The sequence below is a fragment of the Chinchilla lanigera genome, unplaced genomic scaffold (genome assembly GCF_000276665.1).
Source record: "Chinchilla lanigera isolate Chin_1 unplaced genomic scaffold, ChiLan1.0 scaffold00012, whole genome shotgun sequence".
NCBI classification, from domain to species: domain Eukaryota; kingdom Metazoa; phylum Chordata; class Mammalia; order Rodentia; family Chinchillidae; genus Chinchilla; species Chinchilla lanigera.
Window position 1 is genome coordinate 1026995 of NW_004955413.1, and position 17161 is coordinate 1044155.

Here is a 17161-nt window from a genome sequence, read left to right on the forward strand (position 1 = left end):
TGCCCCACTCATTGCCCCTGCTCATCGCCCCCCCGCTCATCGCCCCCTCTCAGGCTAACGTTCTTCTTGCCTTTCTTAAATTGTATTTGCTTAGACCCATTCACTGCTTTCAACTCTCTTTGAAGCACTGCTTTTATTGGAAGAAGTGTTTTTAGGGGTTGTATTTTGCTTTTCATGCATCCTGCAAAAAGCTTACTTTCTGTGTAGACTTGCATGATTTAAATCATTTGGAACTGTATTTTAATCCCCAGATTCTGTGCTTTGCAGCTGTCTTTCCATCACTGCTTGCTTCTAGAGCTTCATTACAGCATGAGAAGACACTATAGAAGATTACAGTTCCTTACGTGGGCCAGGGTGCATGGGCAGTCCTGGCGGCGAGTGGCTCACGTGATCTTGAGAAGAATGGGTGTGCTCGTGCTCGCTGCTGAAAGATGAAAAATAACTGGAAAATGAACTAGAACAGCCTCACTATGTATGAAAATAATGAAAAGTAAGGTCTTACTTTCACCAATGAATAATCAGGGGGGAGCATGCACGCAGTCTCCCACTAACACAAATTATGCAGTCAAGTTCCCCACTTTTGGGGAAGTCACAGGAGTCAGCACATTTGCAGTGCAATGGATAAGTCTCAACCTGGAGAAATCACCTGTGCGATCACGGCATCTTCCCCTACAAGGTAAATATGAATAATTCCCCCGCCTCCCCAAGGAAGCCTCATGTTCCCCACACTTTACACTCACAGTCACTTTCCTTCGCGCACTCTCTTCTAGCCCTTCCACGCAGCACATGCACTTGGCTTTCACCAATTGTCCTAGCTCCCTCTATCAGCACGGCAAATCCATCGCGTTTCAGCACCGCACACTCAACCAGCAGCTGTCTCACCTGCACAGGCCACGCCCAGTCTTGAGGTCCCGGGCGCCCATCCCACCAGCCGATGCCCGCCCCATGTCCCTTTCCCCACGCTGGCCGGCTCCAGGCTGGGCGTGCGCCGACGATCCCTGGGGGCAGTGATGTCTGCCCCTCTCTCCTTCCCAAGCCCTGGCAACATGGGTGGGGACCAGGGCTCCGGGATCCCCGCCTGGTCTCCCCGATGTGCCGAAGTTCCTACCCTGTGTCTGGCGGAGGAGCCTCTGGGCCGCCTGCTGAGGCCCGGGTACCCTCCTTGAAATGATGGCTTTTAATGCATACAACGGAGCTTTTAAGATTACCAAGGCAGCCGGGCTTGCTGGTGCACGCCTGGAATTCATGCACTCCGCAGGCTGAGACCAGCCTGGCCTACACAGTGAGTTCAGGGCCAGCCTGAACTACCTATGGAGACCCTGTCTCAAAAAAACGTAACAACAACAAGAACAAGATTAGGAAGGAAGGTGGTGTGTTTCAAATCCGGTTATCTGCAGGATGTAGTGTTCCAATTAAAATGGGAAGCTCTCCAAGGTCAACAAGAAAAGCAGTAGTTATGAAAGAAACTAGAGACTATGCTCAGATCCCTACAGCTCAGCTAGCCTTACAGGTGTGTGTGAGTGTGTGTGTGTGTGTATGTGTGTGAGTGTTTTCTAGTCTTTTAAGAGAATGTATGCATCTTTTTTGTTTCCTTTTTAATACAAGAATATGGTGCCCAGCAAGAGTGACCACACAACACTCCCTCATGGAGGTGGATTTTGTCAAGTCACCGCTTCAATGGACATTGGAAGACCATAGTGCTCACCTTGTACTAGTACGTTCTATTCTGCAAAGACAGAAACAAAATCATCCCAATTTGACAAAAACGCTGGGAGAAATCTTATTTGAGGTGCTTAGCAGAGAACGGGATCATCTTGCTGTAGGCGCAATCAGCTCCAAACACTAGGCCGGTGGAACCAGGGGAGATACGCAACTCAGAAGAGTGTGGAAACCCTTTCAGGCACCATAGCTTCTAGTCTGTTGCTCGAGTCCGGAAACATCCATTGGAGGGAATCTCTCTTGGGGGCCATGAGAAAAAGGGGTCCGTGGCATGGGAGCCAGTGAGACCACTGGAGTACACGGCAATATACCGGAATGAAGGGACTAGGCGATGGGGTAGCACCTGAGTGCTAAAAGCCCGATTCGGGCTCGCTCTCTGGATGCTGACAACGACATTCATTGTTCGGGCAGGAGCAGGAAAACGCTCTCTGGGGTGCCTGACCAGCCTGACCGGGAAGGCCGGGCCCTGTCCGCTGTGGGTCAGCAGTCTCCACCTGAGAGGCCAGCAACTGTCCTCCGAGTGCAGGGTCAGAGGCCCTGCCGGGACACTTGGAGCATAGCGTTCCCCCCATGTGTGGCGGGCGCTGCGGGTGACAAAGAGTAGAACGCAGCTGACAAGGTGCGGGAAGGGTTGAAAGTGAGGGCCGGCACGGCAGGGTGGGCTGGGAGCACCTCCCGCTCCTTCTGGCGACCGCCTCGCACAGAGTTGCGCCTCAGAGACCGATTCTCCGGGCTCGGTACCCCCGTAGGGAGCGTGAACACGCGCCCCTCCCCCTGCGCCTCGGGTTTGGGAGGACGTCTGCGCGAGGGGCAGAGCCTTGTAGGTAGGGCCCGGAGAGATCCGAGCGGCGAATCCGGGCGTCCTCCCCAGAACTGAAACCTGCGCGGCGGCCGCGGCGGGGGCGGCGGATTCCGAAGTCCCGGGGCGGCCGGGCGACCACCGCGCTGTGCGTGGCTGCGTCGGGAGCTGGCGCCCGGGAGTGGCCCCGGGGGCCCGGGCGGCGGCTCTCCCTGCTCCCCTCACAGCGATCCGCAGCCGGGGAGCCTGCCGTGCTCGCCCTCGCCGGCCGTGTGCGGCCCCCGCTGCGGTCGGCGGGCTCCTGTGTCCAGCACGGGTCTCCACCAGGGCAGGGCTGGCGACGACGTCCTAGCGGGTGCCCGAGCCACGAACAGGATCCAGCCCTCGCCGTAATCTCAGGTAGGACTCCGCGCGTTCATCCATCATCATCCATTATCGCTTTTAAATTTTGAAGAACCCTAGAATGGAAATCCGAGGGGTTCAGGAAAGGAGAAGTTTCTTCGGGTCGGGTCGGGTCGGGTCGGGTTCCCCACGTTCCGTGGAGCACAGGGGACCGGAGGCCGTGGCGTCCCTTGCGCTCGGCTCAGGGCGCCCTGGTTCAATGGGAGTCGGGGGAGCGGCCGGAAGGGGGCTCCACTGAGAAGGAAAGGATCTCAGCGGGCCTGTCCAGAGTCCCGAGATCCCAGAGACTTGAGCATCCCTCAGGGACTATTCCAGCGGTAGGAATTGCTTTTTATTGTAGCAGGATGAGAAGGAAAGAGACACACGGAGGGAGGCTGAAGGAGCAAGCCAAGGTTAGCCCGAAGAGCTGGAGGTCTCTGGAAACTAAAGGGGCGAATGTTACAGAAGCACATACGCTAGGCTGATCATCATCGAAAAGCAAGCCAAGTAGTTGCCCTGCCTGGGGCTCGGGGTGGTCATACAGCGGCTGGTACTCCGTGTTGTGGCCTCAGCAGCCTCAGCTGGAATCCGAGTCTCAGCAGCGTCCTCCTCCGTTGTCCCCGTCGGGTCGGTGCGCTTTTTACCTGCCACGAAGTGCAAAACTTGCCAGCGGCTCTGGATTCCTGGGAGCTCAGAGGTAGGAGGGGAAACGGCACCGTGCCCGCCTCAGGCTTCCTCAAAGTGGAAAGTTGGAGGTGCTCCCCACCCCCATCTCAGCCAACGAACCGCAAGAGCCACAAACAGAGGTGCTGCTGCTGAGTCTTGGCTGTCTTACACTACCGCAAAGGTGGGACCCTACCCGTTTTTCCTGAGTCAGAGAGCGCGAACATCCGGGAGCCTTTTTGGGCCAAAAGAAAATGAGACGAGGGGCGAGTTCACCCTCTAACGGAAGGTTTTTCAGTGAAAACCTTATAAGCATAATAAAACGTAAACCTGATGACATTCCCTGACCGACAGTTTTCTCTCTTTCTTTTCTTTCTCACAGTGTAGGTGTCACGGTTTACGTCTAGCGGTCCCCCCAAAGCCCCGTGCACTCACTGACAGGTAGGAGTCTTAGGAGGTGACTGAATCGTGGAGGCGTGATGCTCATCAGTGGATTCGTCCACTGATGAGCTTACAGCTACAAGTGATGCCGGGAGGTGGAGCCTGGCGGGAGGAAGCGGATCGCTGGGGCGTGGCCTGGAAGGGTCCTTCTCCCCCACCTCCCTTCATTCTCTCTCTGCTTCCTGCAGCCAAATCTCCAGCTCTTTCTCCTCTGCCTTGCCCTGCTGCCATGCTGTCCTGCCTTGCAGGACTGAAACGTCGACCAGCTATGAGCCAAATAAACCTTTGCTCCTTAGAGTTGTGGGTGTTGAATATTGTGTCTCAGATAGTATCTAAGAGGACGTGACTGAAGGATAACTAATTCACAGACCAGAGCATGCAAATCTTCAGGGCACGGCCCGATGAATTTTGACAGAAACAAACTATCTCCCAGGTCAAGTGATAGAAAACGTCCATTCATCTGGAAAATCCAGGAGCCTCTTGGCAGTGAATCCCCACCCCACTCCCACCTGGGCGACCACCATTCTGACTGCTGTCCCAGAATAGTTTTGCTTATTCTTGAAATTCTCAACATTGAATACCACACCTTTTGTGTAGTTGTTTGTATTTTCTGTTTAGACACATATGTTTTTGTGGTGCACCCATTTTTCTGCAGTTATCAGTGTTTTGGCATCCTTGGTGAGTGTGTTCCAGTGTGTGAATGTCTACTGATGGGAGAGACCTGATTTTGACTGGTAGCCATTCAAAAGAACATGGCGATCAGTATTCTGTGTGGGTCTTTTTGAGGCTGTGTGCATTCATTTCTATTTTTTTGCTATGCGTCAAATTTTTTTGTTTTTGAAACCATGAGATTGACCCTTGCCTGAGGAGTAGATTTTATCATTCATGGTTGTCTTACACGTTGAATTCCTGTAGAATGTTAACAAACAACAATTTTAAAGTTTTACAGAGAAAACTTGAGATTGGGGCAGTATAAAATTTTAGTGTGGTCATCATGATGACATTGTTATATCAGGGCTGATAGGTGTTTTTATTATCTCTGAAACATTTACATGTTCATCTTAATAGAGTGATGGAGACCGCTATGAAGCAGCTCTGAGTAGAATTTAATATCAACCAATTGGCTTTCCATGTTTACTTGTGAGTTGTCCAATGTCTGGGCACCTTGTCTGGAGATGGGCAGAGGACTCACAGTAAGTGAACCTCTGTGAGTTGCTGGTCACCACTGAGGCCTGTGAAGCTGTGACACCTCAAAGCACAAGATAAGGCCACAGCTGAGGATGTTTGGCTCCAACCCCAATTAACTAAAAGGACAGAGCAGTTGCAGGCTCCACACTCCTACAAGAAATGCCAACCTAAAGATAAGGTAGTTCTCCTGTTTGACATAATTTACTACTTGGGAAAATTCTCCCAAGGTGCTGCTCAGATTCCTGCATTTTCTTCAGCATTCTCCTCCTTTGTTTGAAAACCTAATAAATACGGGCTGCCCAGAAAAGTCCTTGGTCTTAACCCAGAGAATTACAAATTCAGTTAGAGAGTTTGGAACCTCCTGGGGCCCCAAAATCATTTCAGTTATCTCATTTACTTAAGCCTTCACTGTCCACTTGTTTAGGAGATTGCAGGCCTCATCAGCCTGCAATAACCAAGGGATATTATTAAGCCAGAAGTATAGAATAACTTCTTAGTCAGTTGTTTTTATCTAACTATAAGAGATTAACCCACATAAGCTTGTATGTGAACTTGTATCTTGTATAGAATGCCATTCTACTTGTCTATAGATGTACTTTTCAGGTTATTATCCTCTAACCATTTAATTTTTAGAGTGGCATTGCCTGCGCTATACAATGTCTGAATATCATTAACTGTTGCAGCATAATTACATCACAGTCACATAAATACAAACATGAGAAAGTATTTACATCATCTGGCTGACGAGGTCATGCAGGATTGACACGCCCGTCTTATCACAAATAGCTAAAACAAAGTAGCCAGATGCTGGAGCCTGAGAAAAGTATCACCATAAGTCACCAATATGATGATGCAAAGACAAATAACAGGAGATTGATTGGAGTCAGTGAAAAAAACAGGAGATGGCAGGACATAAAATAAACTTGTTCACAGAAGAAATGGCAGAAAACTTTCCAAGCATGCAAAAAGAATTGAACATACATATATGTGGGACATATCAATTCCAATTGGCTGTGATAAAGAAAAAAAAAAGCTAAGTAAGCCACATAATAGGCAAGATTTCAGAAATTCAACATGAGAAAAGCATATTAAAAGCTGTTAGAGGAAAGAAAGAAATCACCTATAAAGGAAAGCCCATCTGAATCACAGCAGACTTCTTCCCAACACAAACCCTCAAGTCAAGGAGAGCTTGGAGTGAAGTATTTCAAGCCCTAAAAGAACATACCCTCCAGCCAAGATTGATGTACCCCACAAAACCACCCTTCAAAATTGATGGAGAAATAAGATACTTCCATGATAAAGAACACCTGAAGAACTTCATGACCACTAAACCAACACTCCAAACCATTTTGAAGGCTCTTCTGAAAAGAGATAGCAAAGACTCCCATCACATGAATCCCAACAGAGTGAATTCACTGAGCAAGACAAGCAGTTAAACAGATGAGGAAAAAAGAGAAACAATAGGAAAATTACATGACAAGGTTAAGTTAATGCATATCATTTATACCCATCGATGTGAATGGACAATTCACCAATCAGAAGAAACACATTGGCAAAATGGATCAAGAAACAATATCCAACAATCAGCTGCATACAAGAAACACATTTAACTCAAAAAGATACTCATAGACTAAAAGTCAAAGGATGGAAAACAATAGTCCATGGTACAGGAACCTGGAGAAAAGCAGGGGTAGCTATTCTATTTGCAGACAAAGTACATTTCAAGCCAAGACTAATCAAGAGACAGAGAAGGTAACTACATCCTTGTAAAGGGAACAGTCCAAGAGGAAGAGATAACTATCATATATGCACCCAATGCCAATGTACCCAACATAGAAAACAAATATTAGGACATGAAAAATCAGATAAGCACTAATACAATTTTAATGGGGAAACCTCACAAAATAGGCAGATCAACTAGACAACAAACCAAAAAAGAAGGATCAGAACTGAGTTAAACTTTTGAACAAATGGACTTAGTAGATGTCTACAGAGTGTTCCACCCCACAACATTGGAATACACATTCTTCTCAGCTGCACACAGGATGTTCACCAGAATATACCACATACTACTCATACAACATGCTTAAGTAAATGCAGAGGAACCAAAATCATCTCTTGCATATTATCAGACCACAGTGCAATGAAACTGGAAATCAATAGCAAGAGAAGCCACAGAAAACTCCATAAATGCATGGAAATTGTATAATATCCTTTTGAACAATCAGTGGGTCACAGATGAAATTAAAGAAGAAATTAGTTTCTAGAATTAAGCAATAATGCCCATACAACATACCAGAGGGTATGGGATGTAATGAAAGAAGTCTTATGAAGGAAACTTACAGTGGTGAATTCTCATATAAGAAATGCAGAATGAACTCAAATAAACACCATAATGTTGAGCCTCAAGCTTCTAGAAAGAGAAGAGCAAGTCAAGCCCAAAACTTGTACCAGAGGGGAAATTATAAGGATCAGAGCAGAAATTCATGCAACAGAGACTAAGAAACTAATTGCTATGGCTTATGTCTGCATGTCCCCCCAAATCTTCATGCAGTCATGGGACAGGCTTTTAGAGTTTTGACTGACTGGGCATGAGTGCTACACCTGCCTTGGGGTGGACAGTTTGTATGTGTAAGGGGAAGAGGCTTGCTCTTCCTACCATTCCTCCCTTTTGCTCTTGCCTTTGCTATGTTCCACCACCATGAAAGGTTGCCCTGTGCCATGTGCCACTCTGCTTTGGAGCCAGTCAAGTATGGACTGAAAACTCCATAAACTGTAAGCTAAATAAACCTTTCCTCAATTTTGGGTGTTGGGATTTTGTCTCAGCAAGAAGAGCAAAGGAACCAAGACAATAACACAGAGAATCAATTAATTGAAGTGGTGTTTCTTCAAAACATGAAATGAAATTGAGAAACCTTTAGCCAACCTTACCACACAAGGAAAGAAAAGACTCAAATCCATGCAATTAGGAATGAAAATGGTGAAATCACAAGAGATCCTGAATAAATTCAGAGGATCATTAATACCTACTTTGAGAAACTTATATTCTAACAAGAGGGAAAACAAAGAAGGAATGGACCAATTCCTAGATATATATAAATTAACACAGAGGAATCAAGATGATATAAAAGTTCTATATGGCCCAATGTCACTCAACAAAATGGAAGATGTAATTGAAAACCTACCACCAAAGAAAAGCCCAGGTTCTGACCAATTCAGTGCTGAAGTCTACAAGAAGTTTAGAGAAGACCTACCTAATGCTGCTACTCCTTAAACTCTTCCATAAAATTGAAAGGGAAGCAATACTGTACTCCCAAAGTCATTCCTGGAAGCAAGCATTACCTGATACCAAAACCAGAGAAGGATCCAATCAAAAAAAGAGAACTACAGACCAATCTCCCTAATGAACATAGACACAAAAATCTTCAGTAAGACACTGGCAAACAGAATGCAGCAAGTCATCATGAAGATTATACACCATGACCAAGTAGGATTCATCCCAGGGGTGCAGGGATGGTTCAACATATGCAAATCAATGACATCACACACCCTGTTAATAGAACCAATGATAAAAACCACGTGATCATCTCAATAGGGGAAAAAAATCATATGACAAAGTCCAACAACCATTCACTATAAAAACTTTATAGAAAATTGGAACAGATTGTCTTTAACTCAATCTGAAAAAGGCCAACTATGACAAATCAACAGCCTGTGTCATACTAAATGGTCAAAACCTGAAAGCTTTCACTCTAACACTAAGCAACAGGACAAGGATGTCCACTGTCACCACTACTATTCAATATAGTTCTGGAAACATTATCCAGAGCAATTAGAGATGAGAAAGAAATAAAAGGAACAAACATAGGAAAGGAAGAAGTTAAATTATCATTTTTTTGCAAATGACATGATACTGTACATAGAAGACCCCCAAAACCCCACCAAAAGAGGTCTAGATTTAATAACCAAATTCAGTAGCATAGCTGGATATAAATTCAACACTCAAATATCAATGGCATTTGCATACACAAGTAACAAACTCAGTGAGAGAGAAATTAAGGAAACTACTCATTTCTACTGAGTACAAAATGAGAAATGGAATTGCTGGAATGTGGAGGAGGTGTATTTTTAAGTTTACTAGAAGCTAGCAAATAGTTTTCCAGAATGGTTGCACTCTGTCAGTCTGTGAACAGCAACAAGAGATACAGTTGTTCATTGTTGTGTAATCATGAGGTTTGTGCTGTGTCTCAAGTAGCACCTACTTTGGTGAGTGTCTAATGTTTCATGGTGGGTTTCTAAGTGAACAGTGAGGTTGAGAGTCCCTTCTCATGCCTTGTGACCCTGAAGAAATCCTTTTTTCTCAAGAGACTCTAAGTCTTTTTTCTACTTTTAATTAGCTTGATACTTTGCTTTGCTTTGTGAATACACTTTTCACATTGCATACATGTATTTTTACAAAAAAATGTTCAATGTGTAGTATAGAGAATTTCTACCAACCCCAAACCCCATTTCCCCTATTTGTAGCATCTCACATTGGGCTGGTGCATTTCCCAATTAATGAACATGTACATCGTTAAACAAAGTCCATGTTTTATTCAGATTTCCTTGTTTTTTGCCTACCATCTGCATTCTATTTTCACATTCCATCTGGCATGTCCTATTACGTTAGATGTCACATGTCTTTCTGTGCCTACCGACTGTCACACTTTCCCAGTTGTTCCTTCTTTTGATGTTCTTGAAAATGGTGATCTGTGCTGGTCAGGTATTTTGTAACTTGTCCCTCTATTGGGATTAGTCTGATGTTTTTCTCACTATTAGAATGGGATGGTAGATTGTGGATGGTAAAGTGACACTGCCATCACATTTTATGACAGACACATACAATAAACACGATTTATCATTGTGCATGTGGGTCCAGATCACCTGGCTGATGTGTTTGTCATGCCTGTCACTGGAGATTTGTTCTTTTTACCCCATTTCTGTACTGTTTCTTTGGAAGGAGGTCACTGTGAGTAGAGAGTTCTGCCCCTCCAGCTTGAGAGTGCAGTCCCAACATCAATTGTTTGGGTTACTTCTGCAAGTAATATTTCCTATTTTCTGGCTTGCTTGCTGTCTTTATCTCTTTTTTCTCCTTTCCTGTCCTTTATTTCTGTATGGACACATGGATATTTATTTCATACTTTGGGGTTAGAGCCAACATTACATTATTTTGTCGTTCACATTTTCCAGCTTCGAGCTTTGTGATCTTTGTCAGTTGGCTCCATATAACTTTGATATTCTCCATCACTGTGGAGGTGCTTTAGTGCTGCCTTACTTTCTGACACTTCAAGATGCCCCAGAGGCAAGCAGATGTGGTAGGCATAGCCAACAGTCTCCACCATTTAGGAGCCTGAAAGAATAGGGATTTTGAGGCCAGTCTGTCAATATAGTGAGACCCTCTGTTGAACTAAAAGAATAAATAATTTAAAACTTTAAAAGAAGGAAAAAAGTTCAGATGCTCAAGACTTATCTTTCATTTTCTCCCCCAGCCTAACAGCGAGCCATTTCTCTGGAGAGCCCTGATTTTTTGTTGATATTCTAAATTTTTATTATAGAGGCATAAATATTTTCTGTTTGTTGGTTGGTTTGGTTTGGTTTGGTTTGGTTTGGTTTGGTTGGTTTATTTTTTTGAGACCATGTTGCTTTGTAGTACAGCACTCCTTTAGTAGCACAGGCTAGCTTTGAACAGGGCATACTCCCATTTCAGCATTCTGAGGGGTGGTATTTACAGTCATGCTGTGGCATGCTCAATTTAAACTTTTTTTTCTTCAGTACTGAGATTGAGCTCAGGGCGTTCATACTAAACAGCTTCCCAAATCTTTTTTTCCTTTTTGTTTGAGACAAGGTTTTGCTCAATTGATAAACTGCCCTTGTAGGGCTTGAGTTTGGTAATCCTCCTCATTTGGTCTCCCAGAGCTCTGGGATGGTATTTGGAATTTGAGTCACTTTTTAAAAAGAGTGTTGCATATAAATTCTTCCAGCCAGGCTTGCCTTTTTACTGTCTTTGGTAACGTTTTAAAAAAATGATATCAGATTTCTCTTTTATGTTCTCTTAGAAATTTCTCCAATCCAAGGATTAAGTATATATTTAATTCTAAAAGCTTTAGATATTTAACTTTCACTTTTCAACCTGTGGCTCATCCAAAATCCATGTAACCCAGGCAGGTTTGGGAAGGCTACACACTGGAGAATGGTGGTGTAGCCAGCCAGTGACATAACTTCCCAGGTTTCTTCATGTGTCTCATATAAAATCACAACATTTTCATGCTCAGTTCTGGCTCTCTCTTCCCTGGTCCCCCTTCTGAGCCCCATTCCTGGGCTGGGAAAGTAGTGTTCAAGTGGAATCAATGGAACATAGAAAGATTTTCCTTCCTAACTGCCATCCAGGAGTCAGAGAGCTGCCAGGGCTTCCCTCCCCACCAGCTAAAGTGGTGACTAGAAACTAGACTGATGCCCAGCCGTAAACTTCTCCAAACAGTCACTGTTTCACAGCCTTATTGGCCTTCAGCAACAGCAGCAGGAAGGTTACCTTTCCTCACTCCTTCCCCCTGAAGCAGGTCCCTAATCCCCCAGGTGAGAGGCACCTTCTGTACCCAGAGGAAAAGAGCATTCTCATCTCTGAAGACAGAAGCACAATGAAGGGTGTAGCCAGCCTTGCTGTTTCTCCCCAAGTTCACCCCAGGAGATCATCTCAGGTTCCTTGACAACTGGCCATTTTTCTTCACAGCTAATGTCCAAAACAAAACAAAAGAAACCCACTGAGTTCTCACTGCTTCTTCCAGAATTCTTTTCCATGTAGACGCCCTTTCACGAAAAGCTTGTGTTAAATGAATGAATACACTTTTCTCTTGATCTGTGTTTCCTCACAGATGCCTCATTCACAAACAGGAGAGTATAGCAAAGGACATACTTTCTCCCCTACACGTGGAAATGTCTTCCCTTGTAAAACTATAACAATGTTATTTCTTTCCCTTTATATTTTCTTTTCTCCGGCCCACAGCCTTATATGTATTCTGTTCTTAAGGATTATTCATTTTTTAATTTAAAACATGTAAAAGTACATCATGACAATGACAGTCTTCCATCTTCTCACCACTTAGAATTAACCACTGTTCACATTTATATATTTTTCTTCCAGTCTACATTTATTATTCTTGTTTTTGCAAAAATTATACAAGCTTGTTAAACATAATTCACACAGTGTAGGAAAGTGTAAATATACCAAATCTGGGGAAAACTTACATTCCAAACGGGGTGAACACAGCTGTGCTGTTGCGCTCCTCCAGTGTCTCTATGGGGAGAAGGGATCTGTAAGTACCTTTGCCTCGCTGGGCTTGAACACAGGGCCTGCGTGTGTTACACGCGTACTCTTCCGCTAAACCACATCCCCTGCCGTGGCATGCTTTTATAAAATTCACCTGTTGCAGCTCTGTGTTTTAAGTTTTACACTTACTACTTCGTGAATGTAATGAAACAAAATAATACAAAAACAAAAATGAACTAATTCCTCAATTTTCAATGTTTCCCCTGTTTAAAAAAAAACATTCTCTACATCTAGAAAAACTTAATGACTTTAAAATTTGGAGTGTTTTTTCATTGTTACAATGTTTGTTTTTGGAGTGGGGGATACTGTGCATACAGGCAAGGTACTGCACTGGCTGGGAAAGCATTCTACTTCATGTGGTAGGCATTTTGGGTGGGGTGGGGTGGAGTTCTAAATTGCCAAGGTAGGACTCTATATCCTCCTGCCCCTGGAGTATCTTGGATGACAGGATGTGCCACAGTGCCTGATCTACAATCAAATTCATTAAGGTGTAATTTCTAAATCCTACAATGTATGCATTTCCAGTTGCATGAGGTTTGACAAATGGTACCCACTAACCAGTTGAAGATAAAGGACAAGTAGAGATGGCTGGGTTGCAGTCACCTTAGCATAGTCTCTAGTGTCATAAAGAAACTTTCTATATGATGTTGAATAGCTTCAGATTTAGTTGGAGTGCTGAATCCCACAGACACCTGGGTGTGAAAGGAACCAGCTTCCTTTGTAATCTGAAAGGCTCTATTCTACCGAGTATTTACTGCCAGTATTATAAAAAGAGTCTTACAGGGCAGGCTCAGCAGGGACCCAAAAGATCCTCCACCGGGTTTCAGTGAAGAACCCTGCAGCTTGGGAGACCCCGGGTGGTGGTGCGAGGGTGGAGCTGGAGGCCGAGGCCCCTTTGCCCAGGCAACTTCGGCGTTGGAAGGCTGAGACCGGACTCGACATGGAAACAGGGTCTGCGTCGGGTGTGTTCCTAGGGCCTGGGTTAACGCGATTCCCCCGGCGTTTCTTCTTGAAGCAATAGTTGCTAGGGTTGTTGAACTGCTCGCCCTCCCAGGACCGTTAGACGACCCAAGCTCCTTCTTTTTCCTTTTCCTCAGGCATCTTGGCCAAGCTGACGTTTTGGAAGCCTTTCTGTCCTGAAGGAGTCCGAGGTTAGTCAGTGCTGTGAGTGCTGTGTGGCTGGCATTTGTGTTAGTGAAACAGATGCCACCTCTTAACACTTACCTTCCAGGTAGTACAAGAGATCCACAGGGTGTTGGTAGCTGTGAAGTCCGTCGCCCGAGGCATTCCTCACTCACATTTTCTCTAGGTTGTGACTGTTGCTTGTGTTTTGCTGCAGCTGGAAGCTAGGTGTTTTCCAAACTTCATTTCCTATGGTATGCACAAAGCATCTTCAGACCTCCCCAATCACAGGCTGGCTTTCAGCTTTTCCATGTTCATGGCAATAATATTCTGCAGGAGCCTCAATTTTCCTCCTCTACTAAATAATTTTACCCAACTGGAGCTGCAGTTGCTGCAGTTCTGCCTGCTGCCTCTGCCAAGGAAGCTATTCCCAGGTAGAACAAGGTCTTGTTACCCTAGGCAAAGAGTATTTCAACGCTGACAAGTAGTGCAGACACTATTCTGTTGCTTGACTAACAGACTATCTATTGGAGGAGTCTCCTTCAGAGACTGCCCATAAGCCCAGGGGTCTGTGCCCTGGGGTCCAGGCAGACCTCTGGAGTACAAGGCAACACGCCGGGCACAGTGTACATCTGAGTGCTAGAAGCTTAACCGAGGCTGTTGCTCCGGGTGCTGATGGCGAGATTACTGGCTAAGTGGGATTAGAGAAATGCACTGGGACACACCTGTCCATCCAGGCTGAGTGCAAGACCTGTCTCCATCCTGTGGGAGGTGTCTGTCTATACCCGATTGGCCAGCAGCTGTCATGTGCGACTGGGGCTGGGGCACTTCACCAGAATCCCAAGAGGATGGGGTTTTCCACGTTGACCAGTCTACAGTAGACAAAGAGCAGAATGTGGTGGATAAAATCTATTATTTATTTATTTTATTTTAAAAATAGAATGAAAACAGTAAGAAACAGACATCCATTTACAAAATAGCACAGGAAAAATACAAGCAATACTGAATTACAGACAAGGTGACAGGAAATTAACAATGGTTGTTGTATTACATATTGATATCTTCCAAGTGGTTACTCAGGAAAACAAATATAGACTTGCAAGAGTGATCAAATAATTTATTATCAACTGTTCCTTTCAGTAAGCAATAGAAGTCAGTTGTACAACTATGTTAGCTATCTTGTATATACATGTATACGTAATCGTCCCCTTCTTTCTTTTAACTTTTCCTGCATTCCACTTGCTCTTTTTTTACTTTTGAGGAATTTCCTTTCATTTCACAATGTCTATCATACCTCCTAATTTTTATTCACTCTTTCAGATTCTTATGCTAGTGAGACAATACATTGCTTATACATGCAGGACTGATTTATTTCACTTATGAGTATGATCTCTAGTTGTGACCATTTATGTATAAAAGCCTCGAGTTTATCTTTCTTTTTATTTTTTTGGTTTTGGTTTTTCTCCGGTACCGGGAACTGAACTCACGACCTTGCACTTGCCAGGCAGGCGCTTTTGCCACTGAGCTAAATCCCCAGCCCCGTGAGTTTATCTTTCTTAAGCTGAGTAATATTCCATTATATAAAAATGCCACAATTTTTAAAAATTTATTTTAAAAATAAAAGAAGGAAAACATATTAACAAATAGACATCCATTTATAAAATAGCATAAGAACAATATAAGCAATACAGATTTACAGACAAAGTGGTAGGAAATTCACAATGGTTGTTGTATTACATATTGATATCTTCAAAGTGGTTTCTCAGGAAAACAAATAGACATGCAAGACTGATCAAATAAGTAATCATTAACTGTCCCTTTCAGTAAAGTGATGGAAGTCAATAGTACTATATGTTAGCTATCCTGTATATACATACATACATAATTTCCCCTTCTTTCTTTTCTCTTTTCCCTCACCCCAGTTGCTCTTTACTTTTGAGAATTTTCCTTTCATTTCACAAAATCATACCTCTTAATTTTTATTCACTCTTTCAGGTTCTTATACTAATGAGAGAATATGTTGCTTACTGTTATGGTTTATGTCTGTGTGTCCCCCCCAAAGCCTCATGCAGCCATGGGGCAGGCTTTTAGAGTTTGATTATGGGTGTGAGAGCCGCACCCACCCTGGGGTGGATAGTTTGTATATGTAAGGGAGAGGAAAAGAGTGTTTGAGGCCATTTCTCCCCCATTCCTCGTTGGTGTGTGCTTGTTGCTTTGCTGTGTTCTGCCGCTCTGAGCTGTAGCTCTCTGTCATGTGCCACTCTGCCTTATAATCTGCCAAGTAAGGACTGAAACCTCCACGAACTGTAAGCAAAATAAACCTTTCCTTCCTTAATTTTGGGCAACAGGTATTTTGTTCCAGCAATGAGAGAAAAGTAACCAAGACACTTACACATGGAGGTCTGGTTTATTTCACTTATGAATATGGTCATTAGTTGAGACCATTTACCTGTAAAAGCCTCGAGTTTATCTTCCTTTATAGCTGAGTAATATTCCATTATATAAAAGTGCCACAATTTTCTTATCCATTCTTCAGTGGAGGGACATTTGGGTTGCTTCCACAATTTAGCAATTACAAATTATGCTGCTCTAAACATGGATGCACATATATTGCTGTGGAATGATGTTTTCAGATCTTCTGGGAAAATACTCAGAAGGGGAAGAGCTGGATGGAATGGGACCTCTAGACCTAGTTTGCTGAGGAATCTCCAAACTACTTTCTACAGTGGTTTCACCAGTCTGCATTCTCATCAATAGTGGAGAAGAGTTCCTATTTCTCCACAGCCTCTCCAGCATTTGTTATTGGTTGATTTCTTAATGCTAGCCATTCTTACTGGGGTGAGATGAAATCTCAGTGTTGTTTCAATTTGTATTTCTCAAATGCCTAATGATGTTGAACACTTTCTCATGTATTTGTTTGCCATTTGTATTTCTTTATCTGAGAAGTGTGTGTTCATCTCAGCTGCCCATTTTTGGATTGGGTCTTTGAATTTGGGAGGGCTGATATTTTTAAATTCTTTATATGTTCTAGATAAAACATGGTATGGTCATGGTATAATGATTTTCTTTGTCTGAGGGACAGTCAGCTAAAATTTTTCACAGTTTGTGGGTTTTCTTTTACTCTGCTGGTGATTTCTTTAGAGGTGCAGAAACTTCTCAGTAGGATGAGATCCCAGTTATTGATTCTTTGAAGTATTTCACATGTGGTTTGCCTTTTGTTCATTAACTCTCTGCCTACCCTGTGTTTTCAAGACTTTTAGCTACTTTCTCTTCTAATAAAGTTAGTGTTTCTGTTTTAATATTGAGATATGTGATCCATTTTGACTTTAGTTTGCATGGTGATAGACTTGGGTCTATTTTCAGTCTTTGACAGGTTGCAAGCCAATTTTTTTCACCACCACTTATTAAAGAGGCTGTCGTTCTTCCAGTGAGTTTGTTTGGCACCTTTCTCAAAGATTAGGTGGCTGAGTGCATTTTGGGTTGTG

General features: G+C 43.8%; 1 protein-coding gene across 1 annotated transcript in view; it reads left to right on the top strand.

Annotated features, from left to right (window-relative positions):
* Nucleotides 1-1046: 1046 nt before the first annotated feature.
* LOC106147898 overlaps nt 1047-17161 on the top strand; it is a 52969-nt gene continuing 36854 nt past the window's right edge. The window contains exons 1-5 of the mRNA XM_013511286.1: nt 1047-1153; nt 2131-2239; nt 2548-2917; nt 3499-3596; nt 3945-4003. Of these exons, the coding sequence (XP_013366740.1) occupies nt 1047-1153; nt 2131-2239; nt 2548-2917; nt 3499-3596; nt 3945-4003 (743 nt within the window). The remainder of the gene's footprint in view (nt 1154-2130; nt 2240-2547; nt 2918-3498; nt 3597-3944; nt 4004-17161) is intronic.